General features: G+C 37.2%; 1 protein-coding gene across 1 annotated transcript in view; it reads right to left on the bottom strand.

Annotated features, from left to right (window-relative positions):
• myo9aa (myosin IXAa) overlaps nucleotides 1-26,658 on the bottom strand; it is a 568,471-nt gene that overhangs the window by 19,812 nt on the left and 522,001 nt on the right. The window contains 12 exon segments of the mRNA XM_028823069.2: nucleotides 1,317-1,459; nucleotides 3,928-4,130; nucleotides 8,223-8,240; nucleotides 12,398-12,451; nucleotides 13,235-13,358; nucleotides 20,551-20,682; nucleotides 20,829-20,934; nucleotides 21,020-21,148; nucleotides 24,227-24,419; nucleotides 25,226-25,242; nucleotides 25,245-25,286; nucleotides 25,567-25,678. Coding sequence (XP_028678902.2) covers nucleotides 1,317-1,459; nucleotides 3,928-4,130; nucleotides 8,223-8,240; nucleotides 12,398-12,451; nucleotides 13,235-13,358; nucleotides 20,551-20,682; nucleotides 20,829-20,934; nucleotides 21,020-21,148; nucleotides 24,227-24,419; nucleotides 25,226-25,242; nucleotides 25,245-25,286; nucleotides 25,567-25,678 — 1,273 coding nt within the window.

The following is a 26,658-nucleotide window of genomic DNA, read 5'->3' as shown; positions in this document are numbered from 1 at the left end:
CATTTATTACTGAAAAAAACTGATACTGTGAAAATAATGAAATCAAGTTTTAAATATTTTTTCCTCCATCTCAAAATAGACAGTTAAGGATCATACTCTCTTAGTTTTTAACATGTGACATGGTATATTGTCTCTGCTGAGGGACCACTTGCTTTTCTTGTTGTGCTCTGATGGCTACTGTAAGAGTCAACACGGCCACCTTTCTTTCTCTTGGTATGCCCACGGACTACTTGCTACTTAAGTTCTGACACTCCACACTAAGTTTTCTGTTGTTCCCTCAGTACATATGCCTATGTTGGGCCCAAACAGTGATCTGTAGCTGTTAGACCAGGTGTCTGTGAACTCATGGAGAATCATTACATTAATTGTAGAACCAGTTTTGCTAGACTGCACCTCATGAGAAGAATTTTTTGATTTTGAAAGCAGACAGATGAGGCCCAAAATCAGTATAAAACGACTTTGTATCTCATACCATAGTAATGTGCAGTCTCATGATAAGAACACAATTCACTTCCAAAAGCCTACACTGTGAAGAGTGGACTCTGGCAATCTTTGTCCTTTCATAGGTAGAGAACCCGAACTGAAACCTGATGCTTCATTGAGTAGATTTTTGATTATAATTAGCAATTTAGTTGTGCCAATGTCTAACCCACTTAGACCAGAGTCACAGGGAGCTAGCACAGGGTGCAAGGCACGAACAAATCTTGGACAGGGTGCTAAGCCCATCGTTGAGCAAGCACACACACCTGCATGCCAAACACACACTGGGGCCAAGTTAATGTTGCCAGTTCACCTAACATGCATGTCTTTGGACTATGGGGGAAACTGGAGCACCCAAAGGAGGCCCACGTAGACATGGGGAGAACATGCAAGCTCCCCACAGGGAGGAGGCAGGATATGAACCCTGGACTTCTTACCCCAAGGCAGCAGTAATACCGCTGTGCCACCCATTAGTAATATACTGCATCTATAAATCTAAGGGGCTCACTTATTGCTTCCATCAAATACTGAATATTAGATTAGTGCGTTAAGCAAACAAGCACAACATTTTCAATGTGTTCATTTGGATAAAACTCTGTGATTAGAACTTCAATTACAATTATAAAACATTTCATGTCAAAATAGTGCAGAAAATTCAAATTATGCAAAAGAGCCCATAGAGTTTTTGTATCACTATTTATTGGAACATTATTCATGCTATTAATTTAAAACACTGTAATGTCCAGTTCTTGGCTTTGAGTCACAGTGCTGAATCATCCATGATAGGATGGTGCTGAACTTAGAGCTAAAGGAAAAAATCAACTGTGGCAACATACCTGAAAAATCCGATATCGTGCCCTCCGAATCCATGTTCAGATTCTCAGAGCTGTCAGCTGTTCCAATTGACGCTTCAGACTCTAAAGTTTCATCATCTGAGGCCCGAGGTTCCAAACTCAGCATTTCGTATGTCAGCTCTTCCCTACAAAGTATTTAAAATTGTAGTTTTAAAAAATTGTACTACTAAAACACTAGAAAATCATAACAAAAAAACAGATTTAAACAGAATTTAAAAGGAATGGCAGAAGCTGCAGCATATTGTCAGTTTTCTATATTTGGGCGGAGGAACTTGCAGAAATATATGGAGCTGTGGAAATTGCACATAAGGGGGGACTGAAACTTAAACATACCACTTATAAGAAAGATCTAGGAGTCACAGTGGACTCATCACCACCTACATCCAGACAGTATAAAGGAGCTCTCAAAAAGGTTAATGGGATGTTAAGTTTTATATCACGATGCATGGAGTGCAAGTCAAGACGTCTATAACACACTCTAGTGAGGCTTCATCTGGAGGACTGTGTGCAGCTTTGGTCTCCAGGTCACAAAAAACACCAAATGATACTAGAGAAAGACCAGAAAAGCGCAAGTATGCCGATTCTAGGACTGTGAGGTTTAAGCTATGAAGAAAGACTGATGGAGATGAAACTTTTTCAGCATAAGCAAATGTAGATGAAGAGAAGATTGAAGCATTTAAAACTACAAAAGAAATCAGTGTTCCAGATTCCAGCTGTTTCTTTAAAATAAATTCTTCATCAAGAACTTGCTAAGTGTTGGATTTTTTTTTCCTCACACAAGGAGGCATAGACTCATAGAATAAATAAACAAGTACCTGGACTTTAAGGACCTTCATATTTCAATCTAGAAGAATAAGATTGGTGAGCTTGTTGGACTGAATGGCGTATTCTCATCAGAATTGTTCTAAATGTCCTAACAAAGATAATATGTTCTACGTTTTCTATAACAAATTTCCTTTTTAAGTGCTTTAGTTCATTCATATGATGCAACTAATTCTGTTGTGCACTAACTTTATTCAGATCCCCTTCTTAGCTTCTGTGTTGAATGTCAAGACACAGGGTGGTTAAATAGTGACTTCCACCCCTAACCCTTGCAAGTGTGTAAATTACTGAATAATACTTGGGTCCTCTAACTGTTGTGAGGCGTATCACAGAGGGATAGTTTTGTGGTTTAATTTATTAATTGCTTTAAGGTTTTTTCAAATGCATGGGCCTTAATGAGATGATTGACGTTTAGCGGCGTGTTGAGTACACAGGGTCAACTGGGGCTGGCTGCATTGATAATAAGGAGAGGGGCAGAAAAGAGAAAAATAAATTTCTTGAGTGTAAGCTCAAGAAAGACAAGAGCTGAGAAAGACTGATAGAGCTCTACGAGAGAGCGTGCAGAGTGAGAACCACCAGAGAGAAGATGTTTGGATCTGCTGAATAACTAAGAACAGTGAAGGTGGAAAGTAGCTAGCATAGGTCTAGCAGTTCTTTTCTTATGCAAAGTAACTTTTAACATTAACAATATAGTCTGCACTTACACTATTATATGCCTAGTATGCATTTAACAACACTAATACATATTATATAAGACAAACTATTTTCAATATTTTTCATATATTTTTTGGCTTATGCATTGTCTGCAATCTTTTAGCAAACTCCAAAAAAATATATTCCTATTTCTGTTGTTCATGGCTTATGAACTTATGAATAACCAAACCCATAAATGTGGAATTTGCAAATCTGGAGGGGTGACTGTATACTTGAAATGACTCAATTCAATTCAGTTTATTTTTGTATAGTGCTGTCCACTAAGAAGAAATGACAACATATTAAAAATAAACAAATCATGGAACTTTAAAAGCTAATGTTACAACTAAAAGTCAATACAGCAATCTGGCAGGTTTTTATTTGAAAGGTTCTGTTACTTCAGCACTTGAATTGAGACTGAAGGCACAGTGTACTAATAATTGGGTGCTTGGGATTCTTCACAACAGTCCTCGCATCACTCCTCTGATCTGAGGTTAGAACAGCTAATTGTTCATCTGTCAGTTATAAAATGTTTCTAATTTTACAATAATTTTCTGAATAACTTTGTGTACGGCAAAGTCTGCAAGGGCCATAAGATCCTAGGAATGTGCATTCATCTCAGCAATATGAGGTTTGGTTCATGGTTCTGCATTGACCAGTCTTCCGAATATTGCTCTCTTTTTTGTAACTGGCTAACTGTACATTTGACTATATGGGTTGATGGTTTCAGTTTCTGTGAAGGATATGTATTCTAAAGTATGTAGCTGTTACTGTTGGTCAAAGTCCACATAGATTTTGGCAGCTACAATCTGAGATAAAATCTTTCTTCAGTTAGATTCATTTATGATTAGTTATATTTAAGGATTGTCCTTGGAGCCTCACAAGTAATACAGCAACAAGTGCGCTGGATGGAGTGACACAAATAATGGCCACGCCATGACTGGAATCCAGCTTTCTAGGACTGCCAGGAGGCAACAGCACTAACTAACCAATTTCAACACTGACTCCTATAAAATCTTTTTTTTTTTTCCTTCAGATTTAGAAATCACTTGTCTGTAGTTCAGCTGGATGAACTCACTTTTCCTTCTGCAAGTTCTCTATCTGCTCGGTCAGGACCTGCTCCTCCTGTTGCATGGCCTTCTGCTGCTGCTCAGACAGCTCCACCTCCATTGCCCCATCCTCACTTGCGCTCTCCTCTGGCACATCTGACACAGATGGCAGCCGTGTTCCCACAGGAGATGATGGGGTGTGATAACTACTACGTCGTAATCGCCCTTTGCCCTGTAGGGAAGCCAACAAACACATCAATTATCTGCTTTAATTGCTGTTATACAAAAATAGAAAACGGCCAGTTCAGTATAATTTCTTAAATTTTAATGGGTTTAAAACACAAAATAAATATACCAAAAACTGAGTAAAATGGATAATTCCCACAACCTGAAATACAGAGAAGGGTTGCCACACCCACTAAATTGTTTTAAATGCTGAAATATTTGACATTAACATTTCAATATGCAATATTTAAAAATAAAAGTGATATTGAGTGCTTTCCATTCATACCTAGGTATAAGGTATAATTTTCCAAAATTGTTCATTAAAGTAAATATATAAAAAAATGTAATCCAAATTCAATTCTGCGAATGCAATGTAAAAAAACTCATAAAAACATGAAAGAATACAATGACTTAAGTCCAGGAGATAAGGCACAGGGAGCACAGATTCAGACTTGTGTTGAGCACAGTCGGCTTTATGAAGAATTGTATAATACAATGCAGCTAGTATAAACATTTTGAATTAACGCTTAATGAGGACATGTCTTATTTTAGACAATTTCCTTGGAGTTTGAAACTGTTCAGATTTTTGGCAACCTTTCATAAAGCCAAAAAGTCTGCCAGAATGGACCCTACTCCATTGGACCCTTAATCTGAAAATTGTTCCAGAAGTGCTGTACAATGGCTGACCCTGTGCTCTGACCCCCAAAGACAAAAGACAATTTCCTCTCAGGTATTAACAAAGCCATTCAAATCCAAAAAAAGCAACAAAAATTAACTGAATACAAATGAACCTAAAAAATAAAATACAAAAATAATATATTTCATATCAGTTAATGGCAATGTTATTTTCCTAAGGAGAACACCAATAGGAATGCCTAAACTGGAAAATTATAAAAACAAAAAGACAACCTATGAAGTAAAGTGAACCTGATAAGGTGCCCACATCTGGTCTGATTAGGATGGTTCCAAACTCGACAAGGATAAACCTGAATTGAAACACAGAGTTTGAACAGAAGTCCTGGGAGCTGAAAAGCTGATTGCCTCTTGTTAATGTCAGAAGGAGAGCCTCTTCAAGTCCAAACCTCTCTCTCTCGACAGACTTTAACTGCAGATTAACACCAGCAGCATTCCAACAAACAGATGCGAGGGGAGTCATGAACTGAAGATGTTTAATGGGGTGGGAGGGTGAGAGTGAGTAAGGAGCTGAAGGGTAGCAAGTCTGCAAGAGGCCAACATTAAATGGACAAGCAGAGATGACTGTAAGCTGATCTAAGAACTCCTCAGCATTTCCAGGATACATGCACAATAGACACACTAGGCATTATAGTCATGTGCGTATTGTAAGACATACTTGTATATTGTCTGCTAAACCAATGGTGGTGCAACATCACTCCCTCAGCCACTGATGTCTCAATGTTTAAAATATCTTTTTTTACACTATGGGTTCCTTAATTCCATTAAGTACTTCACTTGGATATAATCAAGATTATAGAATATCATATTGGTGGTAAAATATACTGTTGTATTACTCAAGTATGTTATAAAAAAACACAGTCCTCTTAATGTTGCAGATTTGTATTCACATACTGTAGTTGAAATCTATTATTAATGTGGCTGTTTTCACTAATCTCCCATACCCATCGTTCGGTATTGACAGATGATCATTACTTGCATTTAACACAGTGGTACAGGCTTCACAAGACTTTGTATAATTTAAAACAACTTTTAGAGTCTGAGTACACTGGAATGTGAGAAGACTGGCTGTACCGAGACAATGCCTTGTGAAGTAAATAATAGGTGCACGCTATATAAATGGGTAGATACATTAGTATGATCCAGTACTCTTTTTTTATTAATATTTCAGCCAATAAAACGAGGACAGGATTCAGTATGCTTAAATAGTAGTTCATTTTTGCAGAATTCATGCAATAGAAATGAAAAAGATCTTGTCTAATTGTAAGTGCACTCCTGCTTTTATCGATATTTTTGCATTTTACCTGAATGCTCACAGTTTACACAAACAGCCTGCCTGAAGAAACTTTAGGCTTGATCCCTTCAGTTATTTTGGCATTTGTAAATAATTGGCCATGTAAAGTTGTATTGTGACAAATAACAATCATCAAAGCTTACCAGTGGCACCACGATAGTCCAACACAAAAAAAACCCAAATTAGATATAATATGCACTGCATTGTTGTTTTAATGCTTCCATTGGTTAATTGCTTTGCAGCAGTGTGCTATATTGAGAAAAATGCAAGCACACATTTGTAAAAGCAGGACTCGAGCCCACAGATATACTGAACATGCTCAATGTAGGCTAGCACTCTGCCTCTCTTTAAAGTGTCTTCTTTATGTGGCTTTTGGGAGCGTATTATTTGAGACTCTATGGCGTGTCACTTCAGAAAGCCCCTGAAAATGATTAGTAAAAAAAAAAAAAAAAAAAAAAAGCAAAACCGTCCTGGGTCAAAGTCAAATACACCAAATCCATAAAACTAAGAAACCTGAATACTTTAAATAATTTTTCACACACTCTAATTAATTATATAGTTTGATATTGACAGGTCTGTTGCTTTAAAGGAGTTAACATTTGATTACGATGAAAGGAAAGCCAAGATAAATAATTAAGCTCACTTCATAGACAACAGGAAAACTTAATTGTGTGCTTGGCTCCCTAATAGTAATTTGGGTAACCCTTTAGTTCAGGTACTTCAAAAATGCATCTATTAACCATTTAATACTATGTAACAAGACCTTAATAAACAATTCTTTGGGTCTTCATAACACTTAGAAAAAAATCAGTAAAGAGTTTATTCATCTCTGCAATGTGACCTAAGAACAAAATGCCACTTTGGAGTGGTGTGAGTGGGCTTAACTGAGAGCAATGCTCTTGATATTCCATATTTACTATTAGACTGTGAATCCTTCATATTAACAAGTAATTTTACCATGCTGTCAATATGCCACACTGCACAGTAACAAATAACTGATCTACTGATGTTTTATAAGGGTTATGAAGACCAAAACAAGTCTTGTTACACAAGAGGAAATGAGTAACAGATGCATTTTTGCAGGACCTAATGTATAGTGTTGCCATATTTTCAAAAGGTTTTCAAAGTTAACAATCAACAAACTTTAACACTAGCTATGGCTGCCTGAAAGTCCAACAATAAAAGTCAAAAACACAAATTCAACAGTCACATACTAAATGCCAAGAAAATGTTCAAAACACTATAGGATAAACACAGTGGTCTCCATGATCTGAATGTGTTCTTCTAATGCTACCTTAATATTTATTTAAATTGAGTTAACTTAAGACTTCCAGTCATCTAACATGGGGGACTTTCACAGTGAGTAGAAACCACACTCCTCACTGGAAGCCCACATAAAAGACAGAAAGATCATGAGAAAGAGAATTTCCAGATGGGAACTGAACAGGGCCAGACAAACTCCATGAGGATGCATTGTCATCTGCTATGATATTATGCTAATTAAGCTAAGTTTAATAACTATACAAAATACACCAAAGAATTAATGGAATAGGAAAACCACTGTACAGGCTAGAACAGAACTACATTAATTAACATAGGGCTGGGAGTATCAGCAATTTTAAGAGGAAATAAAACAACACTTACCACACTCAAGCATGACAAGGATGATATTGTAGAAATTTGTGTTAGACCTCCAACCATCACTAAACAGTCTAACATGACCAGAACTACATGGTTTGAGAATAGCACTTACCAATAAGCATCTTGAACTAAAGTGTCTTTTATAAACCACACTCGTTTTATTCTTGAAATGAATTGGTTGTTGTTTTTTGACAACTGTAGTATTTAGTTGATTGTGAATAATGACAACTGTTTTCTGTGTAACTGTTGTTACTAGGGCAATATATTAAACTATAAAAATAGCCCATAGTCAAGAATAGCAAACATGGAAAAAAGGCTATAATAAAAAAAATAGAAAAAAATCTCAAGCAAAACAATTATAGCAGACATTTCTTAAAAAAAGCCATCAACTTAAAAAGATGCATTAGTTTATATTTTCTAAGGTATTGCAAATTCCGCATTAGAAAATAAAAGTCTCAAGCAAGGCTTTACCTTTCTACTGGAGTTTGGCTGCATGTTAAAACAGACAAACAAACAGAAACAAAAAGTAAAAGAAATTAAACAACAAAATTAAAAGGATTAGCAGTAAATGTAATATTGAACAAATGTGTATTTATTGTAAACAAACAATCTTTCAACACTCAGAATGGTTTTCACACACTGCTGTGACATGAGTGGACAGCCCCATTAACCTTCACCAATTCTAATCTTCATTGTCAGAAGATTTTCTTTTTCCACGGGGGATGATGGTGCCAGAGTTGAAAGTAAAAATAGAAAAGTATTGTTATAACACAATGCTGTGCATGGAAGGTGTATTGCTGTAAATTAATGTCTGACCATCTGGCAGGAGAATTTTTTTTTGATAAACCAAAAAAAACCAAAGAATCTATCCCCAAATATGGAAACTAAATGCAAATATGCCAAATGTATGCATTTCTGCATGGCTGCCTTCATTAAATGATGTGGAAGCCATTTTCACAGAACTTTACTGCAATCTCAGGATCACAGGAAGAATGAACAGGGTTAGCATGGAGCCTTCCATAGGCAGATTGAGGGGGAGCCTACAACCCTGAAATGGCAAGGCCACCTCTCTCATTTTAAACCATTAATGTGTATGAACAGTGTCATGAGTATGGGGTAATAATATTAGCACACAAATATATACTTAGGAACCAATTGTTGTACATACTCTACAGGTCAGAACTAGTAGAGATAAAATCTCAGGAACTGACTGCTCCTCTAGCCGGGGGGAGTACAGGGAGCTAAGGCATTAACAGGCTGGCAGATGGACTGGGGGTTGAAGGCTTTGTATCAATCTATTTGTAACCAGCTTCACAAGGTTAGTTTGTATGCACTCCAAATATCAAAGTACAGGGGTACTTTACATTCTATGAGACTCCTAACCAAAAAGAAGGTCTGGAAGGGGGGGATAGGTAGAATTTATGGCACCACTTCCCCCTCCAGGAGGAAAGAATGAGCTGGAATGGGAGCTAAATCTGCCCAAGCTGAGTTATTAGGAATTAAACACTCCCAATTGTGTAAGCGACATGTCAAGAGCCATTAGAATTGGACAAATGAGGCCTGAAAAAACATGCTGGTGTCTCTTTGCAATTTTCCATCTTAAGGAGAGGCCATATCTTGTTCTCTATGACATGCTGGATAAAGATCCACACCAGACCACAATGGACCAATTAACATAATTAGATAGAGAGCCACGTGGTAGCCTGTTAACAGGTTGTATTATTTTACCAACATTCATTGTACTCTGCTATTTTTGCGCATATGATCTGCAGTGTATTAATAAATGAGAAACTTTCTCTCCTGCATGTTGGGGTACCTCTGTCTATTTGCCTGATGTTATATATGTAAAAGAAAGGGGGAAAAATTTAATTACAATGACGGTGTGGTAAGAGAATGGGATTTGGGACATTCTGTTATGGTCTATGTAAAAAAAGAGTCTGAAAGGGAAAATTGGTTCACCTTACTACAAATAACTTCAAAATAAAGTCAGTATCTTCTAACAGATGTCCACTACTAGGATTCCTAAAGAAACAAGAATTGTCATTTAGAAGATACTGGATGGTGGCAGTAGACACCAAAGAAGCAGATTGTGTGTCAAGAAGATATGCAGTACCCTAATCTAAAATTCAGACAAGAGGAGTACAAATCTGATCCTGTATTTTAAATATCACCACAACTTACTGTGATCAAATCTGTAGAATACAGATGTTATTTTTTGGCCATAAACAGACACTTACAAACAGTCAAGTTAAATAAATGTAAGACCTTCACAATTGAAAATCCAATTAAGACAGGAGGAGAAAAAAATGGATGTAAACTAATTTTATAAAAAGTTTCCTTAGAAATCCTGGAAAACACATAATTCAAAAATTTACTCAGAGATGAGCATCAAAGATCTACAGGGCCCTTTGAGGCAGATAACAATAACAACCAGAAAAAGAGCAGAAAAGGCAGAAGTGGACAAGAATCAACAAATGTCATAAATGGAAAATTTTAAGCTTTTTTATTTTTTACTGATTAACTCTTGTACTGTTAAATGTACGTTATTCAAATGCTAATGTCTTCAAATGAACATTTGTACAGTACAGGTCAGGCCATCTATATCCCACCTATATCCCTGGTATTGATTACAACAGTTCTCCAGTATCCAAACCAGACGTTCTTATGTGTGTTTAGAGGGTTGTTGTTTGTTTTATTACTTATATATATATTTCGCTCTCTCTCGATTCTGTAAAGTTCTAATTTCCCCTTGGGGACTAATAAAGTACATCCATCTATCTATCTATGGCTACAAATCTCCTATTTAGCTCACATGCACCCTGAAATACTTTACTGTCTGACTGTTCACTCTTGCTTTCTTCAACCAGGAACTGGAGCACAGAAAATAACTGTCAACAAGTTCAGCATAATACTTGAGTACTTGGGCAGGTCTAATAAAGTGCATTGAGTCAGTAGGCTGAAGTTTGACTGCTTCCCAGATGTCACTTCAGAAGAATCTAGACTAGGCAGACAGAATTTTCTTCTGGGTCTACTCAGTGACTGATTCTGCTTTGTCATCAGCATACATTTGTATTTATAATAGAGAGACATATTCCTGTGGAAATCTCTTTAGCAAGTGACCACTTGTGACTGGATGCCTGTTAAGCACATTGTTATTTGGAACACCGATATAAACACCACATCACAGTCCTGATAGCTTGACTATTGGTGAAGCAAATACATGAAATAAGAGATAGATACTCGGTCTATTGACCAACAGCTAACACTCAGTCAAAAAGGATACGTCTGAGTCTTTGAAATTCTGATTATCCCAGGTTAATAATCAAACATTAAATATATGTAGTGTCATGTAAATGGAATGCTGAAAGTATAGTAGAACATTCACTAGCTGTTTATGCTTAACAATGCTGCTATAAATCTATCCACCATCACACACACATTCTATTTTTAGACCTTAGAAAGTCAAGATGAAGGATCCCACCTACAGTGAAACTCCATCTCCATGGAAAAAAATGTAATGAAACGCTTACAGTATGTAAAAGTGCTGGGGTAAAAATGGGCTTCCACATACAATATGTTTGCGAAGATAAAACATTTGAGTAGCTGCTATCTGAATGTTTCCTTGAAACTGATGGATCCCAGTTTTCCTCGCTTCTTCTCAGATCACTAATTTAGGTGTGTGAATCAACACTCTCATACAGTGAGCTACTTCTTGAAGACATGACCTGATTCATCATTATTTCTTTGCAGAAGAAGTCTGCAAGTATTCCATTTTCTTCATTACATGTTTCTAACTCACATACACAGAGCAAAAAAGAGGGGTCAATTCAAACAGAATACATAAAAATCCTCTGCTCAAATTATTCAAATTATTGCTTGTCAAAATGTTGCTTTATTTAAACTTTAGTCATTTACTTCACTGTCGAGTCCACTGTTAAATTTTGTGTCTTCGCTTCTTTTCTGGTTTTACTATCCTCCTGCACAAGCTGCGACTTCTTCATATATACTACATGATTGAGCATGAACTGGATACAATTGGTATGAAAACTGATGGACAGGTTCAACTTTTAAATTAACACAGGATAGGATTACTATGATTACTGTTGTGCAGTTCATAACATCATGATCGGGGCGGCCAAAAAAACCTGAGGCCATCATTTAGCTGTGACTATTATGTGTTGCAAAGAAAGCATTGTGAATATCTGATAAACCACACTTCCAAGGTTCTTATGATAAGTTCCACCAGCAACTGATTCTGGATTAATATCACCTGGAGGATTAAACTGTTCAATTTCAAAGCCTGAAACAAAGCCTATTTCAAAATTCATGGCATTACGGTCATGGTTTTGTATTTGCACTTTAGTTATAGTAAGTTAACTTTGTCATTACTGTCACAGCAGTATGGTAACACAGATTCCGTATGGGCTATGGAACTGCCTACAGACAATGGAGTGATTAACATAAAGCATGTGAAACCTGACCTGCTTTCATCATCATCATCATCAGATGACAGCTGAATACAGATAGACATGATTGGTGTAGCAGCCAGTGGATGAAAATTTATTGCACAGATGTGAAAAATGGGAGCATGACGGAGGAAGCACACATTCTCATGGGAAGGGTTAAGTGATGTGGAGGATACATACCGGGATCACATTGCGGGTTATGCTCATAAATCTAACTGCGATTAGTACAGGTTTCTGGATTAGGAAGGGTGAGGGGAAAGGAGAGAACACGGTTAGTCTGAAAGGATCACATAAAGAGGAGTCAGGAGTTTTCAAAAAAGGACAATGCTCAATAATTCACGGCTCAGTGAATTATCTCATTTCCTAACTTTTTCAGTATTAAGAGGGTAAGGCAAGCTCAGCTGGATACAATTAAAAAGCAGAAGTTGGCCTCTACACTCTACATACAGAAGACAGTAAGTAAAAGGCTATGGCAGACACAGAACCAAATTACTGAAATAATCAGTTAAACTAAAATACTTCAATTCAGAATGGAGTGCATGCCAAATAAATTACATTTTAGTTTTAAAATCAGCAGTTCCCAAACACCAGCCTTTGCTCTCACACAGTAACATTTTAACCTAAAATCAATAATGAATAGCTATTTATATTTTAGCAGAAATCTTTTATTTTCTATTCTAACTTTACTAGTGCATGCATTTGTTTTCTTTGTAAATATTAAGACATGTGGGAACCACATGTTTACATGATTGAAATAACAATAAAAGGCCAGAAATAACTTTTAGAAAATGATTTTCTGACTCTCAATGAACAACTAAATCAAATGTATAACTAAAGAAAGCCATGCATTAAACAAAACAAAAAAAAAACAGTTTTGCAAAATAACACAACTTTGATCATTTATAGCACTTTGTTTTTGAAAATGTTGAAACATGTATACTATAATAATGATGGAATAAATCTCTAAAGTCTGGTAAATATAGTTTGTGAATAAGTGTCAGGTGATGAACAACTTACCATTGACCTTCGAATCAAAGAGAGTCTGCTCTTGGCCTTGTTCTCTGCAAACTCTAAGCTGTTGATGTCCTTCAGTCTGGCTTTGTATTTGTTCATCTGTTCTCCAATGATCAGCTCAACACACCTGAAAAACAGAGGGTGGGATATAAATCAGCCATGTCACATCTCCTATTCATACACACATTCCCAGTTTTTTTTTTTTCCCCAAACAAAGATGAATTCTATGAATATCTATTATATAAAAAATTCTCAGAGAGACACTCTGAAGTCCAGCGAAACTTCTTGCACGTCACGCCCTACTTACAATTTAACGGAGACACTTTAACGTCCCGAAAGACAAGGAAGTGAGACAAAAGACAGCTGCTGTACAGGCTTTTACATGATCGTCACGCAGCGCAACATGCAGATCACGTGGCACGGCAGCAGCAGCTGCTGTACTGGCTTTTACATGATCGACGTGCAGTATGACATGCAGATACGTAGCTCGGTAGCAGCTAGCCAGCAGCTGATCCGTCTGCATCTCCTTGGCGTGTGTTCAGCCCCCCTCCCTTCACAACGTGAGCGGCAGAGATGCGAAGTGGCTAGCATGAAGTATGCCCCCGGGGGTGGGGGCTGTGGGATGGGCGAGCGAAGTGAGTAGGGGCACAGCTCCCTAAGTTTTTCTATATCAATGACTTCTACAACAAAGATTTAAAATAACATATCATTCTCAAACCCGCTTGATCTAATTCACAATTACAAGGGGTTGCACAATATTCCAGCAGCTCTGGGTGCATGGCATTGACCAGCCCTGGACAGGGCACCAGTTCATTATAATTTCCATTCACCTATACACCCACAGAGCCAAAGCAGACTTGTCAATGAACCTAACACACGTGGGACGAAAATCAACACAACAATAATGTGCAACTGGACACATACATGGACAAAACCTGGGCACAGGATTCAAGCCCTTGATGCTAATCTATGAAGCAACAGTGCTGCCCACTGCTGTGCCATGCTGTATATAAAGTACACACAGCGTAATCTTAAACTTGGGGGCTCCTATCACTTTGTATATATTCAGATATGGAATTGCATATTATGATGCAGTGGCACATGATTAATTATTAAAAATCTCCAGAATGAGAGGTAAATATTGTTGAGGCAACTAAGATAACTGGAAAAACTACTTGACAAAATGTTTTTACTCCTAATAACACAATAAACTCACAGTGTGACAGCTAATGATAAAATTGGAAACTTAACTATTACAGTCGAATTTTGAGAATTGATTAGTGATGAATGTCACTTAATTTGGGTAACAATTTTTCCAAAATATTGGGTGGGGTGGGGTTATGGAGGTTGGATGTCTCTCTTTTTACCTTTTATCTTGGTTTCAACAGTTTAATTGATATTATTTCTGTAGTCAAGTTGTTAACGGTGGGTTGTTTGGGGAAAAGAATGTTGTTAGGGTGTTTCCTTTCTCCTGTGTATATCAAAAATGTACTGCTTTTTCTTGTATTTCGTTGTTTTAAATGCTTGATGCCAATAGTGGTGCCAGGAATGTGTTAAAAAGAGGCCTGATGTTATTTTTATTTCTGTTAAATGCACATTTACATTTTGATGTATGCAGAAAGCCATTACCAGTCTATAGTAGCCAGTGTGCTGTTCTACCTGTGGTCTCCTGGGGAAGTGCCCTGAACGCAAAAGAATCACAATCCCTGAACAAACTTCCCAGGAAAGCCTGCTCCATCACAGGATGAACTCTGGGCACACTGGAAGCTCTTGTGAAAAAGAGGATGGTGGCAAAATTAGATATCATCATGAAAAAAACCCAACACCCCCTTTCCACAGGCACTCTCTTGAAGCAATTTTAGCCACATTAGCTACATTAGCACATTAGCCACATTTTAGCATTTATAGCCGCAGGGGACTGTACTTTCTCCTTCTCCGGTCCTATTCAGCCTATATACATCGGAATTCCAATACAGTCCTGCCACGTGCAAAAGTTCACTGACGACACTGCTATCGTGAGGAGTATGGGGACCTAATCAAGGACTTTGTTAAATGGTGCGACTCAAACCACCTACAACTGAACACCAGCAAAACCAAGGAGCTGGTGGTGGATTTTAGGAGGACCAGGGCCCTCATGGACCCCGTGATCATCACAGGTGACTGTGTGCAGATGATGCAAACATTTAAATACCTGGGAGTACAGCTGGATGATAAATTGGACTGGACTGTCAATACTGATGCTCTTGTGTAAGAAAGGACAGAGCCGACTATACTTCCTTAGGAGGCTGGTGTCCTTCAATATCTGCAATAAGATGCAGCAGATGTTCTATCAGGCGGTTGTGGCGAGCGCCCTCTTCTATGCAGTGGTGTGCTGTGGAATCAGCATAAAGAAGAGGGACGCCTCGCGCCTGGACAAACTGGTGAGGAAGGCAGGTTCTATTGTAGGCACGGAGCTGGACAGTTTGACATCCGTGGCAGAGCGACGGGCGCTGAGCAGGCTCCTGTCAATCATGGAGAATCCACTGCATCCACTAAACAGTATCATCTCCAAACAGAGGAGCAGCTTCAGTGACAGGCTGCTGTTACTGTCCTGCTCCACTGACAGACTGAGGAGATCGTTCCTCCCACAAACTATGCGACTCTTCAATTCCACCCCGGGGGGTAAACGTTAACATTATACAAAGTTATTGTCTGTCTGTATACCTGCATTGGTAGCGGCATTGTTATCACTCTTTAATTTAATATTGTTCTTTATCAGTATGCTGCTGCTGGAGTATGTGAATTTCCCCTTGGGATTAATAAAGTATCTATCTATCTATCTATCTATCCCTCTGAGGGTCTTTTCTGCCCACTACTATCACGCAATTCAATGCTTCCTCCTAATACACTTGTTAAGTTAATTTTGAAATATCTGCAAAATATACATTTATTAATTTATTTTTTTATTAATTTATCAATTGATTGGCTGCATTATCTTGTTTTTTATGTTTCTGCTGCTGTATGCAACTGAATTTCATTATGGTATTAATAAAGTTAATCTAATCTAATTAATTTAAAAAACATTTTAGAAGTTGTGTCATCCTTTTTCCCTCCTCACATCTAGTTGGAAAAGTTTCTATTCACTCTTTAACACTAGAATTACCAGAGCCTACGAAAAAACTCGTATATCCGGCCCACCTTAAATCGCTTCTTAAATCCGTTCACACCTCTCCGCCAGCATCCTTTGTCCTCTAAATGTGCTGATAAAAGACAAGCTGCCAGCAGCCGGCTATTCCATCCCCCCACCGACTTAGAACGTGAGCGAAGTTTTCCCAGCTCACGCCTTGATTGATTATGTGGGAGTGAAGTGGAGTTTTACAGTGGAAATAACAGATCATTATTCTAAAGTAATCTGTGTAAACACATTGTTAAAACAGAAACTTTGTCATATTTTAGTAATAAATGTTACAAAATGTAGTAAGCATAAACTATAGAATGTGTAAAGCCCAAGTTCCAAAGATCAAATAAACACTTTCACAAAAGCTTCAAGGACAATACAACAGCCTCTGTGGCGCAGCGCGTTAAGGTTTGACTCTCCGAGCACAACAACTCTACTGCCATTCAGACCTGAGTTCGATTCCCCGCTAGGGATAAAATGTTTTTTTTTTTTTTTTTCTTTTTAACCTCAAACGGACATAAAATTTATAAATTGGTATGCACTGTCAGTTAATGAGATCGTTATATTTTCATGTGGGATTCTCCTTTTAAAATATTTTTTTAACAATTGAGACTGCAATTAACAGGAACAACTGTCCTTATAACTGTTATTTTTAAGATCCATAACACACAGACAGACAGAGCCTGCGTAATAGAGAGACAGACAGGCAGAGATATATAAATAAACAGGGAAGGCACATGTACTGAAAGAAAAAAAAGAACATGTGCGTTGTCCTTGCTGCACTGAATAAGCGCAGGCGCTCTAACATCACCCCTCCCCCGATCTTACTTAGAGAGTCAGGGACAACGCACATGTTCTTTTTTTCTTTCAGTACACGTGGCTTCCCTGTTTATTTATATATCTAGTGACTTCTCTGCCTGTCTGTCTCTCTATTACGCAGTGCTCTGTCTGTCTGTGTGTTATGGATCTTAAAAATAAGTTATAAGGACAGTTGTTCCTGTTAATTGCAGTCTCAATTGTTAAAAAAATATTTGAAAAGGAGCATCCCACATGAAAATATAACGATCTCAGTAAATGACAGTGCATACCAATGTATAAATTTTATGTCCGTTTGAGGTTTAAAAGAAAAGAAAAAAAAAGCAACACTTCATCCCCAGCGGGGATTCGAACTCAGGTCTGTGAGGCAAGGAAAAGCTGCTCTGCGCTAAGAGGTAAATCTTAACGCGCTACGCCACAGAAGCTGTTTAATTATTCTTGAAGCTTTTGTGAAAGTGTTTATTTGATCTTTGGAACTCGGGCTTTATATATTCTATAGTTTATGCCTACTACATTTTGTAACATTTATTACTAAAATATGAAAAAGTTTCTGTTTTAACAATGTGTTTACACAGATTACTTTAGAATAATGATCTGTTATTTCCACTGTAAAACTCCACTTCACTCCCACATAATCAATCAAGGCGTGAGCTGGGAAAACTTCGCTCACGTTCTAAGTCGGTGGGGGGATGGAATAGCCGGCTGCTGGCAGCTTGTCTTTTATCAGCACATTTAGAGGACAAAGGATGCTGGCGGAGAGGTGTGAACGGATTTAAGAAGCGATTTAAGGTGGGCCGGATATACGAGTTTTTTCGTAGGCTCTGGTAATTCTAGTGTTAAATCTTACAAATTGCAAAAATAAAGCGACAGCCTTCATTTTGTTAATACACACACAACATACCAGCCCCCTGCAAGGTGCACATGCCAAAATAATATCTATTATAATTGGGATCAGTAGCACTATCACATTTACATTTATTTGCTTGGCAGGTGATTTTATCCAAAGAGACTTACAAAAGAGGTAAACATAATTGAGTAACATTAGGCTAGGGCCTGTTTGTTCAGCAGGTATAGTAGGACAGGTAATAAAAGCTGACTGCCTCAAGTGAAAAGTGTAAGATGTAATAACTAACACATTTACAAACATAGATTTGCAATCAATAAAGCAATTAAACTTAATGTAACAACAAACCAACCAACAGCACGATCACAGAACAAGGTCCTCACCCCCACTAATCAATTAGATGATATTCACACAATAGTTTGTTTTTCAATTGTCTCAGCAGTTCAGATGGAGGTGGGCAGCTCGGTCCACCAGCTAGGAACTGCACGGCAAAAGTGCAGAGAGAAAAGTAGAGGTGCCAGCACCAATACTGTCTAATTTGCTATAATTCAAGTATTAGATTCCACATCAAAATCTTTCACCCATTTTAAAACCGTGCATACAAGACGGCCCATTTAATGCTTGAGCTAGAAAGGGCGACATGCAGTCACTCATATCCTAGAGGATTCATTCTGTGGTAACTTTAGGCAGTGTAGGTAGGGCAGTCATGTTTATGCCTACTGGATTTGTGGAAGTGGGGGGGATGAAGAGGTGGTTTAGAGTCTATGGGCAAATGCACTGCTGTTTCCCAGGACCCATCGACGTTACGATGACAAAGCTATAGGCATTATTATTATCAAAAGACTTCACATTGACTGCTGACATTGTATGTGGCACATATGTGTGAGGGGTCTCATAAATGGTGATGCTCATTCTTTTACAAAGTACAATAATATTTTAAGCCTTTTCACTATAGCTTTTTAAAGCTTATAATGACAGGATTTAACTCAAATTAAAAAAATGAAAAACTATGTATTTTTTATACCATGGAACAATGCAAGGGTTCTTGGAAAATCTTTGCAACCCATTTGTTTGGCCAAAACATGAATTGTTGAGTTCGAAAGAGTAACACATTATTTAGGTTATATTTTAATACACAGTATACTTGTTGTTGATATTTAGGCCACAGTAATTCTCAGTAAAACCAAACACTAGTGTGTGGAACACCAAAACAAAGAAAAAATGGGAGAAGAAGGGGGAGAAAAAAAAAAAACAACCCAAAGTTCAGAAACTGGATTTTTGGGTATGGAGTCTTCTACTGCTAATATTATGATTAACCCTTACCAAGCATGCACACCTGAGGACCAATTTTCAGGCTCAGAGAAGGTAAGTGACACCACCTTGGAATGAGAGGGGGTGATGCCATTAACCGTTTCTTTTCCCTTCCCATTCCCAGGAAAAGGCTGCGTTCATTTTGGACCTGGACCTCAACTGTGAGCTCCCGCTGAAGTGCTAAACCTTATTGTGCTACTGAAAGCCATTGTAATCGGAGTGCAGAGGGCATCATCCTTTTTTTATTTTTGTTTTGTGACTTGGTGCTGCAACATTTCTTCTGGCATATCTGGTATGCTTCACATTGTTATACCATGTAGTCAATTATGAAACAAGGAGACACTGGGGCATCAGTGATTACCCAGAAAGTTCCTTGCACTACTACAACTCCTCCCAGTTGAATCAAATTGCTCTATTGCTGTTATTATGGCTATTGTGATACTCTAAACTAAAACCACCTGAAAAGTATCATGGGATGGGAAAGACTTAGCCATGCTGTGCTGTGCACTGAAACTTCACTTCAGAGAGCAACTTCATTTTAGCAAATAAAGTTCCTTTTCACATGGGTGCCTATCTTCTTCTTGCCTATCTTCTTTTTTTTGCTCAGTTTTCTTAAAGCAGCAATGAGGCTGCTCTTCTTGGTCTTAACCTCTCTGGTCCACCTTGTTTTCTTGAGTGAGAAGACATTTAGTTACATTAAACTAGAGCTCCAAAGGGGCTAAAATGTCAACACTCCTCATTGGCCACTCTGAAACAGCCATCACTGAAGATTCTAATGAGGCTTTCTTCTAAGCTGCGAGACACTCGAACTACATAATGCATATTGTTACAACTTGTATGTATGTCTTAGTGTAGATGTTTAGGCACCCCTTTCATTTTGAACTGAATGTCCTCTAGGTGTGAATATGGTAGTTGTTTAACATGCCTTGTAATTTTCCTGCAGATTGTAAGTGCATCACTAATGTTTTTCTCGTGTTAACCTTAGGCTACACACAGCTACTGTTACAGCCTGACCTGCTTGAATTGGAAAAAAAGGTTTTCAGAACTAAACATCTGTAATTAACAGATTATGAATGTTTTCCTTCTTTAATCCAATAAATGTACCAGAGCAAAAAACAATTTAAATACTAAAGAAAAAATGTCACATATATACTGAGAAAAAGACAGAAGCAATAGACATGAGAAACTTACGCTGTTGTTTTTCCAATGTCTTGAACACTTTGCAGTGGATCAATGGTGTCTGGGCAGCGGAGAATGCAAGGAGCAAAGACAATTGCAAGAGCATTTGCAGACATCCTGTTGGTTTCTTCTTGAAATGCAATTCTGTGATAAAAAAGTGAATATTTCCTACTACTTCAATCACAATTTCTCTATGAGATAATGATTAACAACACATGGCACTTACATCCTGAAAAAGAAACAGATCTTTGACTATGCCTGAAACGGGCAGTGGCTTTGCTTTGACATACCTTACAAGATGGAAAATAAGTCTCTCAAGTGTGTTTAAATGAGTTCGGGATAGCTGATCAATCACAGAATACACACCTCGAACAACCTCCTTCTTATCCTGAATCCCTGTCATGTTAAAGGATTGAAGTTACTTGTCATTCAGAAGAGTAACAGAAATGAGAAGGCATAATCTTACGTGGCTGGTACATACCCATTGCTCTAACAAATTCTTCATAAAGTTCAAATGTCATTAGTGGATTTGGCAAATCTCGTAGCCACTGCTTAAATACGCTGGCAATAACATGGATATTGTAGTCATCTAGGTTTGTGCTATAGATATCTGATAGAAAAAAAAAGTTTAAATTAGGCATCAGGAAACTGCAAGAAAAGGAATTTGCAGTTGTAATACTTGAGGAAAGAAATTCAAACATATAAAGTAAAGAGGAATTCAAAAAATGATACCTTCAGAACCATGGCTGTCAGATTGAATGTCGCCCATTTGAATATAATTTGAATTTATTAAATGCAAAAGCAGACATTAGATTGTTGAAGAAGGGTTGTTTGTTTCAGCAACACTAATTTTAGCGTCACGTTACTCTGGACGCGCTATGCACAGCTGCAGTACTTCATTGATCTGTTTTTGCACTCCACTTCCACAGTCAGCCATTTCATAATTTTGAAAGGTTAGCTGATTTTTCATCAGTAAAACTTACAGTCAGACCACATGACAAAATATTTTTTTTCCTTTTTCTATCCTACTGCACTTTGATCTATTAGAGTACTCAAAACTTTTATCTAAATGCTTCTCCATTGCCCTAAAAGTATCATTTTGCACTGATTCTGTCCTATTCACTCTTAAACCTGTCATTCCTGACTGCTGTTCAATGCTATGACCTTTTAATTCAAGCAAAATAAAACTGTCATGTTTCTGATTTCCTTTTTATTATCATCCCAACTTTAAGCAGTCAAGTTGCTATGTCCCACAATTACTCCCCATCTTAAGTGGCTGCTGTTTGACACAAAATACCTAAAACAATGGCATGAAATTAAAAATATTTAGATCACCTGTATTAAAATATTACTGCATCTATAAAGGAGAAAAAAAAGCAGACAAGCTTTTCGAGTTCAGTCTACAGGTAGTGGCTGGCTTTTTATTCTGAATGCCGCCATATAAACATGAAATAAAATGAATACAAAGTTTGAAGAATGATGTTTTCATTGTTAATTTTATATGCTACGTTTTTCCTTATTCAGTGCATATGACTGAAAGAATGCAAGTTGTGAAATTATTGTCTGCTTCTGTATGCTGCTTTCCTCTCCTCTCATGATGTCAAGATTCACATACAGTGGATTCAGAAAGGGGTATTCAGACCCATCCTTTATTGTGCTGTGGATTCAATTTTCAATGGATGAATTTGCCACTTTTGACCATCAATCTACACTCAGTAGCTTTATTCATCCTTCCTTCAGTTCTGACCAGTCTCTCTGTCCCTACCACTGAGAAACATTCCAAAAACATGATGTGGCCACCGCCATGCTTCACCATAGTTCTGCCCAAAGAGTTCGACCTTTGCCTCATCAGACCAGCGGATCTTCTTCCTCATCCTCTCAGAGTCCTTTAAATGCCATGAGGCAAACTCCAAGTAGGAAGCCAGCTACACAACCATAAACAGCAGATTGATGGAGTGCTGCAGAGGTGGGCTTCTTTTCGACAGATTATCCCATCTCAGCAGAAGACTTCTGAAGCTCTATTTGAGTGACCACTGGTTTTTGGGTCAATACCCTGACCAAGACTGTTCTTTGCCTTAGTGGGTTTGGCCAGACATCCAGCTCAAAGTAGAGATGTGGTAGTTCCAAATTATATCAGTTTCACAATTAATTCCAACATACAGTCACAACTGTAATTTGTTCCAAAACTGTGGTCGCAACCCTATATGGTCGTGACCCGAAGTAATTTCTTCCATAGGATTGTATGTAAATACAATGAATCCGTTCTGGACTGTATGAGCTGTATGTAAATATATATATTCTCTCTCTCTCGCTCACGCTATCTCTCTCGCTGCACAGGGAATGCACAGGGAGAGACTGAACACGTGCGGAAATCATCGGCGCGTACAAACCGGAAGAGAAACTGGCTTGTTCGTCACTCAAGTGTGTGGTCGTGAACAGATGCAAAAGTTTGGTGAACTTTTTGGTCGTAACACGGTTTGTACGTGGTCTGAGGTTCCACTGTACTTCTACGAACACTCAGAGCTTTAGAAATGTTTTAATCCCTTTGCCCTAATCTATACCTCACTAAGGTATATAGAGAGTTGCTTGGATACTAAATGATGTCCAGTCAATACAATTTGGAACTGGTGAACTCCAATCAAGTTTAGAGACATCTCCAGGAGAATTAAAGCAAGCAGGATGTGTCTGACCACAGTTTGGAGTGCCACAGCAAAGGATCTGAATACTTACAGAAACGAGAAAGTTCAGATTTTTATTTTTAATAAATTTACAAAACATTTCTGGAAAAATGTTTTCACTTTGTCATTATGGGTTACTGAGTGCAGATTGATGGGGAAAATGGCAAATTTATCTATTAAAAATTAAACCTGCAGCACAATAAAGTGCACAGAAATTGAAGGGGACTGATTACTTTCTTAATCTGCTAGAAAGACCAGAATGGTTAGTGAAACCATATGCAGTCTGGTGGAAAGGTAGACAATTACTGAGAAATTATTAAATAAATAGTCGCCATATCACATAGCATAATAGTTATATATTATTTAACATAATTAAATTTTGCATTCAATACTTCTGAAACACTTAGAAAAAATATCTGAAAGTTAAGATGTTAGGATGATATTTAATACATTTTATTGAACAATTGCATGCGAAATGAAAATATATGTATATATTTCTAAATAATAAGGCACACTAATGGAAATAAATCACCCTGTTTTTCTTGGACAGTCTTTAGTTTACACATCCAACTATAAACCAGCTATTAATGGTCTATAAATAATTCAATATTGTGAATAGCACAGTTAATAAAATATCATTAAAAATAATAAGACTCTTGAAATAGGTTACAGTCACTTTTAATTTTTTTTCACCCTGTTTAAATGGTTTATAATGTTTTATAATATACTAGCTATGTAAGCCAGTGCTGTAAAAAGCCTGGGGTCCCAGAAACTATTGAAATTGTCATAAAAAAATCGAAATGTAGAGATGTCAGGTAATTGAAAGGGCCAGACAGACACACACACTTCCACGCGTAGACATTTATATACAAGATAGCCTTAATTGTTGGTCATAATGGATATCTTAACTACAGTGTTACCAAATTCCTAAATAAAAAAAAAAAATCAAACACATTCTGTAACTAAAACACATTTTTAAAACACAAATACTGCATTTTACTCTTGTTTACCTGAATCAAGTCCTTGCTTAAGTTCTTTTATTTTATTGGTGGATCCAGATTTTCTGTAAATGCCCTCAGTATACAATCCATGCATCTCAATGTAATTAATGAGCTTCTCCACTACCAATGGCACTGTCCTCTCATCATTCGTCAGTCGGGAGACATCAACTCCAAACTGTCTGGAGGACAGCTCTGTGTCATACTGTGGCAAAAGTAAAAATGGCATTGTAACATTACCATAGATTTAAAAATCATAGTTTCTCATTATTTATATCATATAACAACCAAAACATTCAAAAAAAATTATAAAATCAAATTTATACTGCACTCCAAAACAAAATGTGAGGAAATGATGCAATACACTCCCAAGTAACAGAAGTATCCAAAATATAAGTATATACCTGTATAGAATTAGCATTGGAATTATTTTCAAAAACGATTTCTAAATGTGCTGACCATATGCATTAAATCTTAAAAAAACTATTTCAATCTCTTTGTGAAAGAGATCATTAGGTAATTGATAGTACATATGCTTCAACAGCTTTGGAAATATCATTTAACTGATTCCTTTGTTATCATTTCCAGTTAGGACCAAAATCATGAAGATTTCACTAGGTTTTTCATCAAATCTGGGAACTACTGCAACAAGCAAGCTTTGTATCAGTAAACACTTTTGGAATCAATATATTAAGGGAGGTTCTTAAAACCAAAATGGATGTAAAAACGCCCTGCTCTCTGCACTGACACATACGTGTAGCAGTGTTGTGCACATTAGACTGTCATAAAGAGGACATAAAACTGTCTATTGTTTTTAAATGACTAAACACTGAATATGATTACACACAAATATTTCAAACAAATTTTCCTATAGTGAAGGGATTTAGGATCACACTGTATTCTACACCGATTAGTATTATAATGCAGATTAAGCGTTCATGTATAGTTTTTATTTTGGAATATAGCACATTCTAAACATGGCAATGAAATCTAACAAGAGACAATTCTCACCTTCTTACTGCATTTGTTGTTGTTTTCAAGCAACATTTCCTGTGACATGCATAGCGACATACTGCAATTAAGGCCAAAAAAAAAAAAAGAAGGTTACTTTATGTAATACTTGGACTCTCACAGCATCCTCATGAATAATTAAACAGATTACAAGCAAAAGCATCCATCACATTTTTATTTATCCTGCTGTCCTACACATACACATCAAAGGTTTTTAGACAGCCAATTGAATTCATAATACTTAACTGTTCATTGCCTCGTCCATTAAACATATTTTGTTGTTTATTTTCATTGTTGTAGACACATTTGTAAACATATTCTAAATAAATATAATGACTTACATTTGCATACACAAGCTTTATCCATCATCCATATGAGTGATGAACAGTATTCACAGTAAGTAGGGATGCTATATTGAGTAGCCTTAAATATATGTCCATTGTGCTCTTCCACCTGCAATTAAAGACGTTCTACAGTTCATTACAGTTCTGGGCATTGAAGTAGAGCTTCAACAATCAACACTTATACATTTTGTGTTAGCCAAGTGTCTGCATGACCAAGGAAATTTCATTGTATTACCTGGAAATTATGCTGTCTGGTATAAGAGTTATAACAATCACTTTATTGCCTGGTGTACTAACACATTTAATAATGCTGAGTGTTTAATCAGCCTTTAATTGTTACTACTGCTTCCCACTATATTCCCTTGACACATTCATAGCTGTTGATACTTGTAAAAAAAAAAAAAAAAAAAAAAAAAAATGTAAAGGCCAGTTAAGAACATTCAGTGCCAAGATTTATGCCGTCACATTGTGTGCTCTTTGCTTTGTTACTGTATGCAGAATGGCAACATTCTAATAGAGCTCCAACTGAAAAGCACAGTGGAAGCCCCCGCCCCCTTCTCACGTGACAAAGCTTAGACTGTGACCCTGTGTTCGGATTCAGCGGGTTGGAAAATGGATGGATGGATAATATAAGCTACTGTGCTCAATTATAGCAGAGGCCGCTTTTCACAATTTTGAAAAAAATGCTTGCACACTATTCCAATTTATGTTGTACAACATACACATATTTTATAGCCTCTTACATGAAGCATAGAATAAACAGTTACTAGGTAAACTGAAAGAAAAAACTGATGTAACAATTATATTAACAAATGGGGCCCAGTATTACTAGCACTGAAAAGTGACCTGCTGCCACCTCCCTTTGCAGAGGTGCCCTCTTCTTTTTTAGACCCACTTTACTAAAATGGATAAAATAAGATCATGACTATGACTAATGTCCAATGTACTACTTATGTGCCATGCTTGACTTTTTTATTCCTTAGGGGTATATTTGTATTTAGGAACCCTGTAAACCCCAAGGAAGGAAAGTTTCAGTCATCTTATTAGACTGCCCAGTACAAATTTCCATAATACTATTGATTGCCCCAG

The sequence above is a fragment of the Erpetoichthys calabaricus genome, chromosome 17 (genome assembly GCF_900747795.2).
Source record: "Erpetoichthys calabaricus chromosome 17, fErpCal1.3, whole genome shotgun sequence".
In the NCBI taxonomy this organism is placed as follows: domain Eukaryota; kingdom Metazoa; phylum Chordata; class Cladistia; order Polypteriformes; family Polypteridae; genus Erpetoichthys; species Erpetoichthys calabaricus.
The sequence above is the reverse complement of the archived record's forward strand: the minus strand, read 5'-3'. Positions and strand labels throughout refer to the sequence as shown.